General features: G+C 36.5%; 1 protein-coding gene across 2 annotated transcripts in view; it reads right to left on the reverse strand.

The window, feature by feature from the left end:
• Positions 1-22,139, reverse strand: part of EPM2A (EPM2A glucan phosphatase, laforin) — a 138,501-nt gene that overhangs the window by 68,710 nt on the left and 47,652 nt on the right. For both annotated transcript variants that reach the window (XM_008006745.3, XM_073022557.1), the window contains exon 2: positions 6,131-6,305. In XM_008006745.3, coding sequence (XP_008004936.3) covers positions 6,131-6,305 — 175 coding nt within the window. The remainder of the gene's footprint in view (positions 1-6,130; positions 6,306-22,139) is intronic.

The following is a 22,139-nucleotide window of genomic DNA, read 5'->3' on the forward strand; positions in this document are numbered from 1 at the left end:
AACACCCCACTGTCAACATTAGACAGATCAACAAGACAGAAAGTTAACAAGGATATCCAGGAATTGAACTCAACTCTGCACCAAGCAGACCTAAAAGACATCTACAGAACTTTCCACCCCAAATCAACAGAATATACATTCTTCTCAGCACCACATCGCACTTATTCCAAAATTGACCACATAATTGGAAGTAAAGCACTCCTCAGCAAATGTACAAGAACAGAAATTATAACAAACTGTCTCTCAGACCACAGTGCAATCAAACTAGAACTCAGGACTAAGAAACTCAATCAAAACCGCTCAACTACTTGGAAACTGAACAACCTGCTCCTGAATGACTACAGGGTACATAACGAAATGAAGGCAGAAATAAAGATGTTCTTTGAAACCAATGAGAACAAAGATACAATATACCAGAATCTCTGGGACACATTTAAAGCAGTGTGTAGAGGGAAATTTATAGCACTAAAGGCCCACAAGAGAAAGCTGGAAAGATCTAAAATTGACACTCTAACATCACAATTAAAAGAACTAGAGAAGCAAGAGCAAACACATTCAAAAGTCAGCAGAAGGCAAGAAATAACTAAGATCAGAGCAGAACTGAAGGAGATAGAGACACAAAAAAACCTTCCAAAAAATCAATGAATCCAGGAGCTGGTTTTTTGAAAAGATCAACAAGATTGATAGACCACTAGCAAGACTAATAAAGACGAAAAGAGAGAAGAATCAAATAGATGCAATAAAAAATGATAAAGGGGATATCACCACTGACCCCACAGAAATAAAAACTATCATCAGACAATACTATAAACACCTCTATGCAAATAAACTAGAAAATCTAGAAGAAATGGATAATTTCCTGGACACTTACACTCTCCCAAGACTAAACCAGGAAGAAGTTGAATCCCTGAATAGACCAATAGCAGGCTCTGAAATTGAGGCAATCATTAATAGCCTACCAACCAAAATAAGTCCAGGACCAGATGGATTCACAGCTGAATTCTACCAGAGGTACAAGGAGGAGCTGGTACTATTCCTTCTGAAACTCTTCCAACCAATAGAAAAAGAAGGAATCCTCCCTAACTCATTTTATGAGGCCAGCATCATCCTGAGAGCAAAGCCTGGCAGAGACAAAACAAAAAAAAGAGAATTTTAGACCAATATCCCTGATGAACATCGATGCAAAAATCCTCAATAAAATACTGGCAATCCGAAACCAGCAGCACATCAAAAGGCTTATCCACCATGGTCAAGTGGGCTTCATCCCTGGGATGCAAGGTTGGTTCAACATACGCAAATCAATAAACATAATCCAGCATATAAACAGAACCAAAGACAAAAACCACATGATTATCTCAATAATAGATGCAGAAAAGGCCTTTGACAAAATTTAACAGCCCTTCATGCTAAAAACTCTCAATAAATTCAGTATTGATGGAATGTATCTCAAAATAATAAGAGCTATTTATGAAAAAACCACAGCCAATATCATACTGAATGGGCAAAAAGTGGAAGCATTCCCTCTGCAAACTGACACAAGACAGGGATGCCCTCTCTCACCACTCCTATTCAACATAGTGCTGGAAGTTCTGGCTAGGGCAATCAGGCAAGAGAAAGAAAGAAAGGGTATTCACTTAGGAAAAGAAGAAGTCAAATTATCTCTGTTTGCAGATGACATGATTGTATATTTAGAAAACCCCATCATCTTACCCCAAAATCTCCTTAAGCTGATAAGCAACTTCAGGAAAGTTTCAGGATACAAAATTAATGTGCAAAAATCACAAGTATTCTTATACACCAGTAACAGACAAACAGAGAGCCAAATCAGGAATGAACTTCCATTCACAATTGCTTCCAAGAGAATAAAATACCTAGGAATCCAACTTACAAGGGATGTAAAGGACCTCTTCAAGGAGAACTACAAATCACTGCTCAGTGAAATAAGAGGATACAAACAAATGCAACAACATACCATGCTCATGGATAGGAAGAATCAATATTGTGAAAATGGCCATACTGCCCAAGGTAATTTATAGATTCAATGCCATCCCCATCAAGCTACCAATGAGCTTCTTCACAGAATTGGAAAAAACTGCTTTAAAGTTCATATGGAACCAAAAAAGAGCCCACATCTCCAAGACAATCCTAAGCCAAAAGAACAAAGCTGGAGGCATCACGCTACCTGATTTCAAACTATACTACAAGGCTACAGTAACCAAAACAGCATGGTACTGGTACCAAAACAGAGATATAGACCAATGGAACAGAACAGAGCCCTCAGAAATAATACCACACATCTACAGCCATCTGATCTTTGACAAACCTGACAAAAACAAGAAATGGGGAAAGGATTCCCTATTTAATAAATGGTGCTGGGAAAATTGGCTAGCCATAAGTGGAAAGCTGAAACTGGATCCTTTCCTTACTCCTTATACAAAAATTAATTCAAGATAGATTAGAGACTTAAACGTTAGACCTAATACCATAAAAACCCTAGAAGAAAACCTAGGTAACACCATTCAGGACATAGGCATGGGCAAGAACTTCATGTCTAAAACACCAAAAGCAATGACAACAAAAGCCAAAATTGACAAATGGGATCTAATTAAACTAAAGAGCTTCTGCATGGCAAAAGAAACTACCATCAGAGTGAACAGGCAACCTACAGAATGGGAGAAAATTTTTGCAATCTACTCATCTGACAAAGGGCTAATATCCAGAACCTACAAAGAATTCACACAAATTTACAAGAAAAAAACAAACAACTCCATCAAAAAGTGGGCAAAGGATATGAACAGATATTTCTCAAAAGAAGACATTCAAACAGCCAACAGACACATGAAAAAATGCTCATCATCACTGGCCATCAGAGAAATGCAAATCAAAACCACAATGAGATAACATCTCACACCTGTTAGAATGGCAATCATTAAAAAGTCAGAAAACAACAGGTGCTGGAGAGGATGTGGAGAAATAGGAACACTTTTACACTGTTGGTGGGATTGTAAACTAGTTCAACCATTGTGGAAAACAGTATGGCAATTCTTCAAGGATCTAGAACTAGAAATACCATATGACCCAGCCATCCCATTACTGGGTATATACCCAAAGGATTATAAATCAGGCTGCTGTAAAGACACATGCACACGTATGTTTATTACGGCACTATTCACAATAGCAAAGACTTGGAATCAACCCAAATGTCCATCAGTGACAGACTGGATTAAGAAAATGTGGCACATATACATCATGGAATACTATGCAGCCATAAAAAGGGATGTTTGTGTCCTTTGTAGGGACATGGATGCAGATGGAAACCATCATTCTCAGCAAACTATCGCAAGAACAGAAAACCAAATACCGCATGTTCTCACTCATGGGTGGGAATTGAACAATGAGATCACTTGGTCACAGGAAGGGGACCATCACACACTGGGGCCTATTATGGGGAGCGGGGAAGGGGGAGGGATGGCATTGGCAGTTATACCTGATGTAAATGACGTGTTGATGGGTGCTGACGAGTTGATGGGTGCAGCTCACCAACACGGCACAAGTATACATATGTAACAAACCTGCACGTTGTGCACATGTACCCTAGAACTTAAAGTATAATAATAAAGAGAAGACATACAAATGGCCAAGATATATGGAAAAAAATGTTCAATATCACTAATTAGCAGAGAAATGCAAATCAAGACTGCAAGAAGATAACCCCTCACTCTAATCAGAATGGCTACAATTAAAAAATCATAAAACACCAAGTGTTGATGAGGATATAGAGACAAGAGAACCTTGACAAACTGCTGGTAGTAATATAAATTAGCACAACCATTATGGAAAACCGTATGGAGGTGGACTGATCATAATATTAAAAGTTGTTTATATTGTTTCATCATTCAGCCCCTGTAACTACCTTATCCCCATTTTATGTGTTCAGAGCTGAGGCTCAGAAAGAATGACTTATGTTAAGGATTACAATAAACAAGTTGAAAAGCAAAAAAAAAAAAAAAAAAAAAAAAAAAAAAATAGAGAAGAGAACTTAAAAATAACTTTCATTAGTATTCTAAGATTCATGAATATACTCTTCCATAAACAAGAACAAACTAATATGCAAAAAGTGAATAACAGAATAAGTAAAAGTCCATGAAAATTAAGAATACAATTACCAAAATTAAGAAAAAAATTGATATTGAATTGGAAATTAAGAAGCCTCTCAAAATGTAAAGCAATAAAAAAGCTGACAAACATAAAATGTAAATCCAAGAGGTCCAACATCCATGTAAGGAGTGTCTCTGATGACAAAGAACAAAGGCAATCAAGGAGAAGAAATAATTATACAGTGGGAAAAAAACTCCAGAGCCCAAGGCATGACTCTTCAGAAAAAAGGGTTCATTCAGGAAATGTGGTTCAGGATCAATTTAAAAGAACCCATATACACATCCTCATTAAATGTCAGACCATCTCAAGAGGTGTTCCTTCTCATTCTTTTCTCTGGATCTTCTGCTTATCCTTGACTTCTAAATTGTGTGCACCAGGGCTCAATATTTTTGCTTCTTCTCTTTGTCTCTTCTATACTTCACTCATTTACTATTGTCTCATCTAGACTCATCATTTTGAATGCTATCTATGTCTTGATAACTGCCAATTCTATATCTTTATTTCCAAGCTCTCCCTAAAATTCCTGAAATCAAATCAATTTGCTTCCTGTAATCTAACAGACATTTCAAGAAATGACTAAAGTAGAACTTTCACCTCAATTCCTACTTCAAATTGCTCATCTCCTAGTCTTCCCCATCTCAGTAAGCAGCAACACCATTAATTCAGTAGCTCAGGCCATAAAGTCATGAGACATGCTTAACTCTTCTCTTCCTCATTCTATGCATACAATCCACCAGCAAAGCCAACATCTACCAGAAGTTTGAAAGAAAGATGTGTTCAAGAGGAATATTAATTGCCTAAAACTATTGTGAAATTGCATTTTCTCTCTCTTTTACCCCTCACAACTCTGTTTTATTAATTGTATCTTTCATTCAAAACAACACGTTCTTTAAGAACATGAGAATGCATCTCCTTGTGTATGGCACAAATACTGTAAGTTCTACAGTAAATAACACATAATATTTTAAATGTTGGCAATTGCTTTTTAATTTTAAATAATAAAAGTGTGAAAGAAATGTATATTTACTAAGTTTAATGTAAATTCGATAAGCCTTGAAATTATAAAAGTAATTTAAAAGCAGGAGTCAGTAGGTGGAAATAGATGTGGAAAAAAATACAAGAACAAAAAAAAATCTCCGCTCTTACAATGTAGGAAACGAGGAGACACTGTGAAAAACTGATGGGTCAAGACATAGAATTTGTATGATGGTAAGTAACAATGGAACTTTTCAAAAAATGCCTGGTAGGGACTGGAGTGGGGAGAGAGGACAAGTACGAGAGACGTCAATTTCCTATGTGTAACAGAGGGGAATCAATAGCTATTGTTAAACTGGTACATTAACAAGCAACACATATGCATATTGTTTAAGATTTAGATTTAATCTCAAGAAAAACTAACCAGAAAGTGATTAAAAATAATCATTTCTGATGAGTGGGAAAGGAGAAAAGGATAATGAGCCTTACGTTTTATTTAGCAACCTCCTGGTTTAGGAATTAAATGAACAAATAAATCAAAATATTAACAAATAATGAAGCAGATAATCACATTCAATCTAGTTCTGTGTATTTTCACACATATTTATTTAAATAAGATGTTATAAGGAAATACCAATTTTTGTTTCACTGGTAGTCAGTAGCATAAAGGACACAAATACTAATTTAGACTATGTTAGTGAAGTTTTTATTTTTAATCCACTACATAAATACAGAGATTGGTTAGCTACTATCTGGTCAAAATATATTGATGCTAGGGTATGCATTTATTAAAGAATTCTATTTTTAAAATCCTCCACATCTAGACCCAGAAAAGCTCACACACTGATTCACTGTTAATTATCTCTTGAAAGTATTACAGGCCTATAGACCCCTCCAAAGTGAAACACTGCAGTTTTGAACACAGTAAATATTTCCATTGTTGCTAATGCTACCTCTTGTACCACTTCTATGCTTATAAATATAGCACTATTTTTACCTTGAATAATGCATGGCTTGGTGGCCTGCAATATTAAAATAGAAGTCTGTTGTGTGCTTCATTTCACTGGTGTGCCCAGTGGCCTCAATCCAGTGTCCTATTGGGAGACAATACACACCATCCACCAAGTTGTTTTCATTGTAAGTACAGCAACGGTCATGATGAGGTCCATTGCCTAGAACAAGAAGAAATGATAAACAGAGCAATTAAATCAGTGTTTGGTTTAAACATCCTCAAAGCGGCTGATACAAAATTAATAGCAAGAAAAAAAATAAACATAAAGCTACTTAATCTACACATTTCAGTATAAACAAAAAAGACTAGAGTGAAAAACAGAACAGTAGGAGTTTGTAAAGAGCTACTTATGAAAATCAGAGTGTTTTACTCCCTTTGAGTACATGGGTTATAAAAAGCATGTTAACTCAGAGTTTCATGGTACCTCTCAGTGCTCTAAGAGGCCATTATGAATCACTTTGCATCCTGAGAAGCTCCTTAAAAAAGTTTTTAAAGCTATTAATGCCCCTGTATTATACAATTCTATCTTTCTGGTATGCAAATTTATGAATAAAATCAGGAATAAAGTGTTTTAGTATCAGCTCAACCAAAAAATGTATAATTACAAATAAATGCATCAATAAATAATAAATGATCACATCAAATCTACTTTACAGGTAAAACAGTTATTATCATTATTTTCAAATGAGGAAAATAAGTCTCACAGAGATTAACTAGCTTGCCCAAGGTCATAGAACTAGTAGTGCGGTGCTAGCAGCAACCTGCCTCTCCTAGTCCCCCACCTTTTCGGCATCTGATGCCTTTGTGATGCTCCCTGCTGATGTCATATGCACAAAGACACACCGTCTTCCTTAAAGGGCCATGGATCAAAGGAAGCAGAGACACATCTCTAAAAATATTATTTGCCTATTTCACGATTCTGCGCAGTATCAACTACACTAGTTGCTATGGTATGAATGTTTTTGTTCCCCCAAAATTTATATGTTGAAATCCTAACACCCAAGGTGTTGGTATTAGGAGCTGGGGCCCTTAGGGGATGATTAGATCATAAAGAAGAACCCTCACCAATGTGATTAGCTCCCTTATAAAAGAGGGATGAAAGAAACCCCTCGCTCCCTTCCACCATGTGAGAAAACAGTATGTCGCCGCCATCTATGAACCAGAAAGTGAGCCCTCACCAATCACTGAATCTGGTATGCCTCAATTTTAGACCCCCCAGCCTCCAGAACTGTGAGCAATAAATTTCTATTGTTTATAAGCTAACTAACATACGGTGTTTTGTTTACAGCAGCCCAAATGGTCTTAGATACTAGTAAACCTTGATTTCTATAAAAATTATAATTCATTCATTATTTTTATTACCTTTTTATTATCCCATTTCAAATCATGCCTTTCTTTATACTACCTAATTATAATATACTGTAAGAAAGATATGTAGGCAAACTAAATGTATGAGTGATTTACAGAAATAAATCACATCTGTTATGAATATAAAAATGTGATTCATTTGTTCTTTTCTCCTTGCTCTGTCTTACAAAATATTTAACCTAAATCTGCTTGGCATAAGCTCTCAAAAAAATCCTTAAATTATTTGGTGTTTCTTTGAGATATAACTCCTTCCATCAGACAGAAGGTACAGGATAACTCCCTTAATAAACCATTACTGATCTTCCTAGATCTGTCACCTCTTTTTTTCTCTTAATGGATGTTTTTTCTCGATGACTGCAAGGCACTGCACCACATCTCTATTAACCTTCATTTTTAATAGATAAAATCCAAACTATACTAGCAACTTCACTTCTAGAAACATATCCAACAGAAATATTAATAAGAAAAAAGAATCTCTGATGTATACAGAGATACATGTGTATAGTAACACTATTTTAATAGAAAATACTGTAAACCATAAGTTTTTTTCATTCTTCTACAAATATTTATTGAGGCAGATACTGTCCTAGGTCATGTTAAGAACTCGGATATTTATCATAAGAGCAACTAAAAATTTGAAATATTCTAAGTAGACATGTAACATAACCAGATTTTATTTTGAGGATACCCCTCTGGCTACAGAATAAAAAAATAATTTAAGAACAATCAGACAGAAGCAGAGAGTCCATTTTAAAAACTACTATATTGGCCTAGGTAATTTATGATGAAGCTTGGTCACAGATATTGAAAGGATTACGCAGATTCAGGAAGGAAAAGCCACAGCACTTGATTAATTGGAAAAGGAAGGTGAAAATGAAAGGGGATCAATAATGACTCCTAAGCTTCTAGTGAAAATAATTCAATATACAGTGGTACTATTCACTGAGATGCAAAATCTGAAAGAGGCTGTAAGGAAAGATCATCTATCCAGTTTTGGCAACGTTGGGTTGGAAGTGCTCTTTAGATATCCAAAGGAGTCGTCAAACAGAGAGCTGGAGTTATTGATTTGATATTAAGACCAGAAATCTGAACTAGAAACATAAATATATGAGTAATTTGAGTGTAAATGGTAATTGAAATAGGAACATAGATGAGTCACAAAGCAAAACAATATGAATTGAGGAAAAACGTTCTAGAACAAAGTCTGAAAGTCTTTCAATGTTTAACAGCCAGAGATAGAAGGATAAACTTACAAAAGATGAATAGAGAGAGAAGCTGAAAAGGAAAAGCAGGAGTGACTAAGTGAAGCGGCAGAGCATGACTGAAAGTGTAAACATAGACTACAAACTGGGTGTGGTTACTTCTAGGAAACGGAATTGGATGGAGGGAAACTGTCATAGTCAACTGTTTTGAATTGATTGGATTACTTACAAGGAGCAGGTGTTTTTTTTAGTTTAATAAAAGAATATCGCCGGGCGCGGTGGCTCAAGCCTGTAATCCCAGCACTTTGGGAGGCCGAGACGGGCGGATCACAAGGTCAGAAGATCGAGACCATCCTGGCTAACACGGTGAAACCCCGTCTCTACTAAAAATACAAAAAACCTAGCCGGGCGAGGTGGTGGGCGTCTGTAGTCCCAGCTACTCAGGAGGCTGAGGCAGAATGGCGTGAACCCGGGAGGCGGAGCTTGCAGTGAGCTGAGATCCGGCCACTGCACTCCAGTCTGGGCGACAAAGCGAGACTCTGTCTCAACAACAACAACAAAAAAGAATATCTATGGCTCCCATTGGTCAGTACAATTGACTTACAACACTGACTTCCACTTACAACACTGACTTACAACAACCTATTAAAAATATAATTGTTGAAGAGATCAGATATTCATAAATTATAACGGTCAAGAAGAATTATTTATGTATCATCATCTTCATAAGAATTCTTCATTCCTACAATGATTTCTTTAATTGCTCATTTTTATATATTTATGTTTTAGGCAACATTTAAAAAAATCTTTCATGGATAGTAACCTGAGTTATTCAAAATACGTTCTAATAGTTAAAATGTCTTTTAGAGGATGGGTTTTTGTCTTTTTAATTTCACCTAATGAAATGGCAAAAATGAATAGTAAAATAATTTTGGTTTTGGAGATTTCTGCATGTAGAACTATGGAATAAATGTACTTTTCCCTAGTCCTCCCACTAAGTATAATTTAAAACCCTGAAAATTATAAATAAACAAACATAAGATAACTTTGAAAGGCAAAGAGAAGACAGACCATCCAGAGACACTGAGACCTAAGGAAAGACCTAAGTATTGAGTTCCCTGCATTTTCTTTTTGCCTTATATATCCCAGACTTAGATCTGAAGCCAGCAACCTGGTAACACAAGGACAGCAAAAAGAAAATATGACAAAAGTCCACTCTCTCTAGCCAAGTGAAAAGACAAGCCTAGCTAGACAGAAATCTGTTTGATAATAACTACACTACTCCAGTCAAACCCACTGAAAAAATGTGGCCCCACACCCACCCAGGCCAGCAAAGGCCAAGCATGGGTAGACTTCCACTTTTGTTTGCCAAGCTGTATTGCAGCGCCTCAACTCACTCACTATCATGGTGTCAGAAAAGGATGAGTAGGGGTCTGAAACTTTCAGCATCACTCTTGGCAATGCAGTGGAGTCCAAGTGGAAAGGTGGACTTCCACCTCCATTTGGCAGTAACGAGGTGCCCCTCCTTCCCACTGAGATCGTGTCACAGGTGACCTAGTGGAAAGTCAAGATTTTCACTTCCTTCCCGCCCCACCATCAATGGATGCCATATGGGAAGCAGTAAGAAGGCATTCCTCCCTCTCTCAGGCAGAGAGCTATCAATGGAGGCCTAGTGGAGAGCTAGAACTACCACCTCGCTCAGGGAAGAGTCTGTTTGGTTTGGTTGTGAATGGAAACAGTGTGAGGAACTGGGTAATAAGGTGGGACCTCTATTCTTCTGCTGGAGTGGTGTCAGAAGAATTCAGTTAAAATCAAAGGTTTACATAAGAGCCAACCTCATTATATAATACCACAAATGTCCAGGTTTCAATAGAATATCACCCATTACATCAATAACCACTAAGATCTCAAACTAAATGGAAAAAAAAGATGCCTGATAAAGGCCAACACCAACAGAACAATAATGTTAGAATTATGTGATAAATATTTTAAAGCCTCAGTAACCCATTAGAACACATTTCAAACAAACGAAGAATCAGAACATCTCAGCAATGGAATGGAAGATGAAAAGAGGAACTAAATAGTAGTTTTAGAACTGAAAAACACAATATTTGAAATTTTAAAAACTCAGTAGATGGGTTTAAGAGCAACATGGAAGGGACACAGGAAAGAATTTCACAAACTTCAAGAAAAAATCATGGAAATTACACAACCTAAACAGCAAACAACAGAGAAAGTAGGTTGAATTAAAAACAAAAAAACAAAAAACCAGACCCTTGGGGACATGTGGTACTATTAACAAAATATCTAAATTTATGTAATTGGAGTCTAGAAGAAGAGGGAAAAGATAGTAGGGCTTAAAAGTACTTGAGAAAACAATGCCTGAAACTTTTCTAATTTGGCAAGAGGCAAAACCTACAAATTCAAGAAGGTGAGCAAAGTCCAAACAACATAAACCCAAAGAAATCAATGCTGAGACATGACATATTTAAACTTCTGAAAACTAAAGACAGAGGAAGTCATAAAAGTAGCCAGAGAAAAACAGCAATGTAAAGGAAAAAATATTCTAATATGAGCAGATTTCTCATCAGAAGTCATCAAAGGAAGTGCATTTTTCAAGTGCTGTAAAAAAGAACAACTGTCAACCAAGAATCTTACTTCGTGACTATTTCCTTCAGGAAAAAAAGGGAAAATCAAACTATGCTCAATGAAGGAAAACTAAGAAAATTTTGTCAGCTGAATTATCTTAAAAATGACTAACAGAAGATGTCTAAACAAAAAGAAACTCACACAGTTGGGGCAGAGCAAGATGGCCGAATAGGAACAGCTCCAGTCTCCAACTCCCAGCGCGAGCGACACAGAAGACCGGTGATTTCTGCATTTTCAACTGAGGTACTGGGTTCATCTCACTAGGGAGTGCCGGACAATCTGTGCTGCTCAGCTGCTACAGCCCGACCAGCAAGAGCTGAAGCAGGGCGAGGCATCCCCTCACCTGGGAAGCGCAAGGGGGAAGGGAATCCCTTTTCCTAGCCAGGAGAACTGAGACACACAACACCTGGAAAATCGGGTAACTCCCACCCCAATACTGCGCACATGGGCACACCAGGAGATTATATCCCACACCTGGCCAGGAGGGTCCCACGCCCACGGAGCCTCCCTCCTTGTTAGCACAGCAGTCTGTGATCTAACAGCAAGGCAGTAGCGAGGCTGGGGGAGGGGCGCCCGCCATTGCTGAGGCTTAAGTAGGTAAACAAAACTACTGGGAAGCTCCAACTGGGTGGAGCTCACAGCAGCTCAAGGAAACCTGCCTGTCTCTGTAGACTCCACCTCTAGGGACAGGGCACAGATAAACAAAAGCAGCAGAAACCTCTGCAGAAACAAACGACTCTGTCTGACAGCTTTGAAGAGAGCAGTGGATCTCCCAACACAGAGGTTGAGATCTGAGAAGGGACAGACTGCCTGCTCAAGTGGGTCCCTGAAACCTGAGTAGCCTAACAGGGAGACATCCCCCACTAGGGGCAGTCTGACACCCCACACCTCACAGGGTGGAGTACACCCCTGAGAGGAAGCTTCCAAAGCAAGAATCAGACAGGTACACTCGCTGTTCAGCAATATTCTATCTTCTGCAGCCTCTGCTGCTGACACCCAGGCAAACAGGGTCTGGAGTGGACCTCAAGCAATCTCCAACAGACCTACAGCTGAGGGTCCTGACTGTTAGAAGGAAAACTATCAAACAGGAAGGACACCTACGCCAAAACCCCATCAGTACGTCACCATCATCAAAGACCAGAGGCAGATAAAACCACAAAGATGGGGAAAAAGCAGGGCAGAAAAGCTGGAAATTCAAAAAATAAGAGCGCATCTCCCCCGGCAAAGCAGCACAGCTCATCACCAGCAACAGATCAAAGCTGGACAGAGAATGACTTTGACGACATGAGAGAAGAAGGCTTCAGTCCATCAAACTTCTCAGAGCTAAAGGAGGAATTACGTACCCAGCGCAAAGAAACTAAAAATCTTGGAAAAAAAGTGGAAGAATTGATGGCTAGAGTAATTAATGCAGAGAAGGTCATAAACGAAATGAAAGAGATGAAAACCATGACACGAGAAATACGTGACAAATACACAAGCTTCAGTAACCGACTCCATCAACTGGAAGAAAGAGTATCAGCGATTGAGGATCAAATGAATGACATGAAGCGAGAAGAGAAACCAAAAGAAAAAAGAAGAAAAAGAAATGAACAAAGCCTGCAAGAAGTATGGGATTATGTAAAAAGACCAAATCTACGTCTGATTGGGGTACCTGAAAGTGAGGGGGGAAATGGAACCAAGTTGGAAAACACTCTTCAGGATATCATCCAGGAGAACTTCCCCAACCTAGTAGGGCAGGCCAACATTCAAATCCAGGAAATACAGAGAATGCCACAAAGATACTCCTCGAGAAGAGCAACTCCAAGACACATAATTGCCAGATTCACCAAAGTTGAAATGAAGGAAAAAATCTTAAGGGCAGCCAGAGAGAAAGGTTGGGTTACCCACAAAGGGAAGCCCATCAGACTAACAGCAGATCTCTCGGCAGAAACTCTCCAAGCCAGAAGAGAGTGGGGGCCAATATTCAACATTCTTAAAGAAAAGAATTTTAAACCTAGAATTTCTTATCCAGCCAAACTAAGTTTCATAAGTGAAGGAGAAATAAAATCCTTTACAGATAAGCAAATGCTTAGAGATTTCGTCACCACTAGGCCTGCCTTACAAGAGACCCTGAAGGAAGCACTAAACATGGAAAGGAACCACCGGTACCAGCCATTGCAAAAACATGCCAAAATGTAAAGGCCATCGAGGCTAGGAAGAAACTACATCAACTAACGAGCAAAATAACCAGTTAATATCATAATGGCAGGATCAAGTTCACACATAACAATCTTAACCTTAAATGTAAATGGACTAAATGCTCCAATTAAAAGACACAGACTGGCAAACTGGATAAAGAGTCAAGACCCATCACTCTGCTGTATTCAGGAGACCCATCTCACATGCAGAGACACACATAGGCTCAAAATAAAGGGATGGAGGAAGATTTACCAAGCAAATGGAGAACAAAAAAAAGCAGGGGGTGCAATACTAGTCTCTGATAAAACAGACTTTAAACCATCAAAGATCAACAGAGACAAAGAAGGCCATTACATAATGGTAAAGGGATCAATTCAACAGGAAGAGCTAACTATCCTAAATATATATGCACCCAATATAGGAGCACCCAGATTCATAAAGCAAGTCCTTAGAGACTTACAGAGAGACTTAGACTCCCATACAATAATAATGGGAGACTTCAACACTCCACTGTCAACATTAGACAGATCAACGAGACAGAAAGTTAACAAGGATATCCAGGAATTGAACTCATCTCTGCAGCAAGCAGACCTAATAGACATCTATAGAACTCTCCACCCCAAATCAACAGAATATACATTCTTCTCAGCACCACATCACACTTACTCCAAAAGTGACCACATAATTGGAAGTAAAGCACTCCTCAGCAAATGTACAAGAACAGAAATTATAACAAACTGTCTCTCAGACCACAGTGCAATCAAACTAGAACTCAGGACTAAGAAACTCAATCAAAACCGCTCAACTACATGGAAACTGAAAAACCTGCTCCTGAATGACTACTGGGTACATAACGAAATGAAGGCAGAAATAAAGATGTTCTTTGAAACCAATGAGAACAAAGATACAACATACCAGAATCTCTGGGACACATTTAAAGCAGTGTGTAGAGGGAAATTTATAGCACTAAATGCCCACAAGAGAAAGCAGGAAAGATCTAAAATTGACACTCTAACATCACAATTAAAAGAACTAGAGAAGCAAGAGCAAAAGCATTCAAAAGCTAGCAGAAGGCAAGAAATAACTAAGATCAGAGCAGAACTGAAGGAGATAGAGACACAAAAAACCGTCCAAAAAATCAATGAATCCAGGAGTTGGTTTTTTGAAAAGATCAACAAAATTGACAGACCGCTATCGAGACTAATAAGGAAGAAAAGAGAGAAGAATCAAATTGACGCAATAAAAAATGATAAAGGGGATATCACCACCGACCCCACGGAAATACAAACTACCATCAGAGAATACTATAAACACCTCTACGCAAATAAACTGGAAAATCTAGAAGAAATGGATAATTTCCTGGACACTTACACTCTTCCAAGACTAAACGAGGAAGAAGTTGAATCCCTGAATAGACCAATAGCAGGCTCTGAAATTGAGGCGGTAATTAATAGCCTACCAACCAAAAAAAGTCCAGGACCATATAGATTCACAGCTGAATTCTACCAGAGGTACAAGGAGGAGTTGGTACCATTCCTTCTGAAACTATTCCAATCAATAGAAAAAGAGGGAATCCTCCCTAACTCATTTTATGAGGCCAATATCATCCTGATACCAAAGCCTGGGAGAGACACAACAAAAAAAGATAATTTTAGACCAATATCCCTGATGAACATCGATGCAAAAATCCTCAATAAAATACTGACAAACCGGATTCAGCAGCACATCAAAAAGTTTATCCACCATGATCAAGTGGGCTTCATCCCTGGGATGCAAGGCTGGTTCAACATTTGCAAATCAATAAACATAATCCAGAATATAAACAGAACCAAAGACAAGAACCACATGATTATCTCAATAGATGCAGAAAAGGCTTTTGACAAAATTCAACAGCCATTCATGCTAAAAACGCTCAAGAAATTCGGTATTGATGGAACGTACCTCAAAATAATAAGAGCTATTTATGACAAGCCCACAGCCAATATCATACTGAATGGGCAAAAACTGGAAAAATTCCCTTTGAAAACTGGCACAAGACAGGGATGCCCTCTCTCACCACTCCTATTCAACATAGTGTTGGAAGTTCTGGCTAGGGCAATCAGGCAAGAGAAAGAAATCAAGGGTATTCATTAGGAAAAGAAGAAGTCAAATTGTCCCTCTTTGCAGATGACATGATTGTATATTTAGCAAACCCCATTGTCTCAGCCCAAAATCTCCTTAAGCTGATCAGCAACTTCAGCAATGTCTCAGGACACAAAATTAATGTGCAAAAATCACAAGCATTCTTATACACCAGTAACAGACAAACAGAGAGCCAAATCAGGAATGAACTTCCATTCACAATTGCTTCAAAGAGAATAAAATACCTAGGAATCCAACTTACAAGGGATGTAAAGGACCTCTTCAAGGAGAACTACAAACCACTGCTCAGTGAAATAAAAGAGGACACAAACAAATGGAAGAACATACCATGCTCATGGATAGGGAGAATCAATATCGTGAAAATGGCCATACTGCCCAAGGTAATTTATAGATTCAATGCCATCCCCATCAAGCTACCAATGAGCTTCTTCACAGAATTGGAAAAAACTGCTTTAAAGTTCATATGGAACCAAAAAAGAGCCCGCATCTCCAAGACAATCCTAAGTCAAAAGAACAAAGCTGGAGGCATCACGTTACCTGACTTCAAACTATACTACAAGGCTACAGTAACCAAAACAGCATGGTACTGGTACCAAAACAGAGATATAGACCAATGGAACAGAACAGAGCCCTCAGAAATAATACCACACATCTACAGCCATCTGATCTTTGACAAACCTGAGAGAAACAAGAAATGGGGAAAAGATTCCCTATTTAATAAATGGTGCTGGGAAAATTGGCTAGCCATAAGTAGAAAGCTGAAACTGGATCCTTTCCTTAGTCCTTATACGAAAATTAATTCAAGATGGATTAGAGACTTAAATGTTAAATGATTTTGTGAAAGACGAGGCAGGCTTGTTATTAGCACCTTTTGTTAGAAAACAGTATTTAGCTCAAATTTTAAAACCTTACCTCACTTTCATTTACGCACAGTTATTGTCTATTTATTGTGATAATGTTCTTTAATACAAAATTTTCAAAATAATATGTATCTTAAAATTTTGATTGAATCAAAGCTGAACACTCTTATAGGAAATGCCTGGACATGTACAAAACTATAAAAGCAGTATGAAAGAGAATAAAATTTGAAAAATTCTATTTAAAATCCAAAAAAAAAAAACAAAAAGAAACTCTTTGAAAACAGGAAGAATAAGCACAGTAAACAAAAATATAAGTAAATAAGCAAACATTCTAACATTGTCTGATGTTGTTCTACATGTATGTAAAGGAAATATTTAAGGCAATTATATTGCAAATGAGGAAGGGCAAAAGGAATGAAAAAGGAGGTAAGTTTTCTAAAATTCACTCAAACTCATAAAAGGTTAATACCAGTCAACTATGATGTTAGGTATATAACATACATAATGTATATAGAAATTTTATGTGTAAATCAAAACAGAATTCTAAAAAAAGTTCAATTATGAACCAGACATGCCATACAATCACAGAAAAAGGAGGAAGAGAAAACAACCAGAAACAAAAAATAAAACAGCAAACTTAGGCTCTAACATACCAATAATTATGTTAAGTGTAAATAATCTAAATACACCAATCAAAATACAAAAGTTGGCAGAGTAATTTTTAAGTGAACCAATTATATGCTGTATAGAAGTAATTCACTTCAAATTATATAGGCAGGTGGGAAGTAAAAGCATAGAAAAAGATATACTATGCAAACATTAATCAAAAAGCAGGAGTAGTTATATTACTCTTATATAAAGTATACTTTATTTTCTTTACTCCAAGAAAATTACTAGAGAGGGGAAATTATACAATGTTTAAAGTATCACAAGTATCAACAAGAAGACACGGCAACTTTAACTGTGTATATATCAAACAGTAAGGTTGTTAAATATGTAAAGCAAAAAACTGAGAGAACTGAAAGAATTTTAAAAATCTAGAATTATAATTTGAGACCTCAGCACCTCACCCAAAACCAGTGTTAGAACAATTAGACAGAAAATCAGCAGGGATATTAGAAACCTCAAGAGCACCATCAACCAACACTATCTAGTTGACATTTACACAGCACCCAGTATAGCAGAATGCACATGTTCATGTTCACAGTACATAAACCAAGATAGAACATATCCTGTACCATAAAACAACTTCAAATTTTTAGAAAACTTAAAACATACAAATAGTGTGTTCTGACATTAACAGAATCAAACTAGAAATCAATAATAAATAGTTTTAGGTTTTATATTTAGGTTTTTAATCTATTTTGTGTTAACTTTTGTATACGGTATATGGAAGGGGTCCAGTTTCAATCTTCTGCATATGGCTAGCCAGTTATCCCAGCATTATTTATTGAACAGGGTCCTTTTCCCATTGCTTATTTTGTTAACTGTGTCAAAGATCAGATGGTTTTAGGTGTCTGGCATTATTTCTGGGCTCTCTATTCTGTTCCATTGGTCTATGTGTCCATTTTGGTATAAGTACCATACTGTTTTGGTTACAATAGCCTTGTAGTATAGTTTGAAGTCAAGAAACGTGATGTCTCCAGCTTTGTTCTTTTTACTTAGGATTGCTTTGGCTATTCGAGCTCTTTTCTGATTCCATATGAATTTTAAAAGTTTTTCTCTAATCCTGTGAAGAATTTTATTGGTAGATTGATGGGAATAGGGTTGAATCTATAAATTCTTTGGGCAGTATGGCCATTTGGGCAATATTAATTCTTCTTATCCAGGAGCATGGAATGTTTTTTTTTGTTTATGTCATCCCTGACTCCTTTGACCAGTATTTTGTAATTCCTGTTGCAGAATTCTTTCATGTCTCTGGTTAGCTGTATTCCTAGGTATTTTATTCTATTTATGGCTATTGTAAATGGGACTTCATTCTTGATTTGGCTCTCAGCTTGGATGCTGTTAGTATATAGAAATGCTATAATTTTCGCATGTTGATTTTGTATCCTAAAACGTTGCTCAAGTTGTTTATCAGAACAAGGAGCTTTTGGGTAGAGACTGTGAGGTTTTCTAGGTATAGAATCATATCATCTGCCAACAGGGATAGTTTGACTTCCTGTCTTCCTATTTGGATGTGGAGGCAATCATTCTAAGATGATTATATATAGAAAATCCATTAGAAAGTCTAATACCACATATTCTCACATATAAGTAGAAGCTAAGCATTGAATATACATGGACATACAGAATGAAATAATAGACATTAGAGACGTCAAAAGGTGGGGAGGTAGGAAGAGGTGAGGGATGAAAAATTACCTATTCGGTACAATGTACACTATTCAGGTGACAAACACACTAAAAGTCTAGATTTCACGACTGTGCAATATGTCCATGTAATGAAACTGTACTTGTACTTCTAAATCTGTAAAAGTTAAAATTAAAAGATAAATTTATTAAAATTAAAATTTTAAAAGTAAACATATAAATCGCTCACTATGTTGGGATAAACTAATCTGTATTTTTGGTAGAAAAGTAGAAAATTATTGGTTTAATTAACAAAAACATCTATTTCTTCAGAACAGTTTTAGCTACTTTGTTATTTGTTCATCAAGGCAAGTTAGGTGGTTTCAAACAAAGTGAGTAAATATGCAGGAGTAAGGGAAGTGTTGTCTGGCACTCCAATTAAAGTCACAGAAATAACCCTAGAATTAAAAAACTCACAACTAACTCATTATTTTACATAGTTCTCTAAGTTTGATAGTTTGGCTTAAAATATGTTTATTTCTTAATAAAGCCAAAAGTTTTGAAATTATATTGGTTAAATATCTATTGGATAGGTGTAGTCTCCTTAAGCAAAATAAAATTTACAATAATTATTCATGGTATTTCATTTGAACTATCCTCTTTGGCTTTTAATTATTTTAAGTGTTTCATTTCTAGCATATGAACATAAGTTTTGATTCTAACACATTAATCTCTAATTTTAACTATTAACTCACCCACATCTGATCTCTCTCATGCCCCATATGTTACTACCTCAGAAGCTATTATTGCATAAAGTTGCACAAACACAGTATAGTCATTACAAACTCTTTGGCACTTTGATGTTCTCTTCTAATGGCAAAAACGAAATAAAAAGCACAAAAAATCTTTTTGTTCAACCAACTCCCTCTTTGAGATGATGAATCCTGTTCCAGTTGAGCACTTTGATGAATGGCAAAATGCAAAGGTAGAAAATAGCTGAGTTCAGGGGTAGTCATAGATATAGATAAACTGTCCTTCCTAATGAAATTAAACCTGAGATACAATCAGTGAAGGAGAGGATGAAGTGAGGGGTGTTAAGATTGACAAGAAGAAGGAAAGGTGAGATGCAGAAAGAGAAGAAGGAAGATCCAGCTAGAAAAACTATGTAAGAATAAACGATAGTCAAAATACCCTGATCATGAGATCACCAAAGAGCAGTTAATGGCAAGCATTTTTAAATATTTAATTTGAAGTTTTTTGCATTTCTGTAATATTTCTCTCTTCTCCTCCTCCCCAACTGTCAGTACAACCTACCACATTCAAAAACAGATTTCTAGAGTGGAAGGAGAGAATATGGTTCCTAAGACAAAGAATAAAGGAATTCATCATCACTAGTCCTGTCTTATGGGAATCCTTAAAGTGAGTTTTTTTAAGCTGAGAAAACATACCACTAATTAATAACATAAAATACATGAAGGGAAAACATTCAATGGTATCAGTAATACATAGTTAGATTCAAAATAGTCTTTTTCTTGAAAGGTGATGTGTAAAGCAATTTTATCTCTAACATGAGAGTTAAAAGACAAAACTATTAAAAACAACTGTGGCTTTGATAAATTGTTAAGGGATACAAATTACAAAAAGTTGTCAACTTCGCATCAAAATCGTAAAATGTGGTAGGGAGGAGTAGACGTGGAGAGCTTTTGTATTTGATTAAAGTTAAGTTGGTATCAGCTTAGAATAGCCTGTTACAGGTAATGTTTTATGTAAACCTCATGGTAATTGCAAAGCAAAACCCTATTATACTTCCACAAAATATAAAAAGAAGGCATTCAAGACATATCACTACAGAAGACAATCAAACCACAAAGAAAGACAAGAGGAAGAAAAAAAGATACACAGAACAACCAGAAAACAAATTATGAAAAAGCAGTAAGGTAAGTCCTTACACACTATAATTTCCTTGGGTGAAAATGGATTGAATTCTCCAATGAAAAGATATAAAGTCACTGAATAGACTGAAAAAGCAAAACACAACTAGATGCTGCCTACAAAATACTCACTCTACTTGTAAGAAAACACGTAGATGGAAAATAAAGGGATGGAAAAATATATTCCATGCAAATGGAAGACAAAAGAGAGCAGAGGTAGCTACATTTCTATCATATGAAAAAGACTTTAAGTCAAACAACAGTAAAGAAAGACAAAGAAGGTGATTATATAATGATAAAGGTGTCAATTCTTCAACATTTATAAATATATATACATCTAACATAGTAGCACCTAAATATCTAAGGCAGTTATTAAGCAATCTGAAGGGAGAGATAGACTGCAATACTATAACAGTAGGGGACTTTAATAATCCACTTTCAGCATTGGACAGAACATCATTTTTTAGACAGAAAATCAATAAGGAAATGTTGTACTTTAATTACACTTTAGACCAAATGGACCTAATAGAAATATACGGCAAAAGAATACACATTCTTCTCAAATATATACAGAACATCCTCCAAAACAGATCATATGTTAAGCCACAATACAAGTCTTTAATAATTCCAGAAGACTGAAATCATATCCACTATTGTTTCCTACCATAATGATATGAAACTAGAACTCAATCGTAGGAGAAAACTGGGAAAATTTACAAATATGCAGAAATTAAACAACATGCTCCTGAACAACTAATAAGTCAAGGAAGGAATCAAAAGGTAAATTAAATAACATCTTCAGACAAATGATAATGGGTATACAACATATCAAAACCTATTAGATGCAGCAAAGTCAATTCTAAGAAGGAAGTTCACATCAATAAATGTCTACATCAAAAAAGGAAGGAGAAGAAGGATCTCAAATAAGGGATCCCAGGGAACAAGACAAAGAAGAACAAACTAAGGCCAGAGTTAGAAGAAGGAAGAAATAACAAAGATTAGGGCAGAAATGAATAAAATAGAGACTAGAAAAACAATTTTAAAAATAAAACTGAGGGTTTTTTTTGCAAAGATAAACAGAAGAGACAAACTCTTTCTAGACTAGGAAGATGACTCAAGTAAATAAAGATAAGAAAAGACTCAAGGAAATAAAATCAGAAATTAAAGAGGAATGGGCAAAGACTTCATGTCTAAAACACCAAAAGCAACAGCAGCAAAAGCCAAAATTGACAAATGGGATCTCATTAAACTAAAGAGCTTCTGCACAGCAAAAGAAACTACCATCAGAGTGAACAGGCAACCTACAGAATGGGAGAAAATTTTTGCAATCTACTCATCTGACAAAGGGCTAATATCTAGAACCTACAAAGAACTC

This window comes from Chlorocebus sabaeus, chromosome 13, assembly GCF_047675955.1.
Source record: "Chlorocebus sabaeus isolate Y175 chromosome 13, mChlSab1.0.hap1, whole genome shotgun sequence".
Classification (NCBI taxonomy): Eukaryota; Metazoa; Chordata; class Mammalia; order Primates; family Cercopithecidae; genus Chlorocebus; species Chlorocebus sabaeus.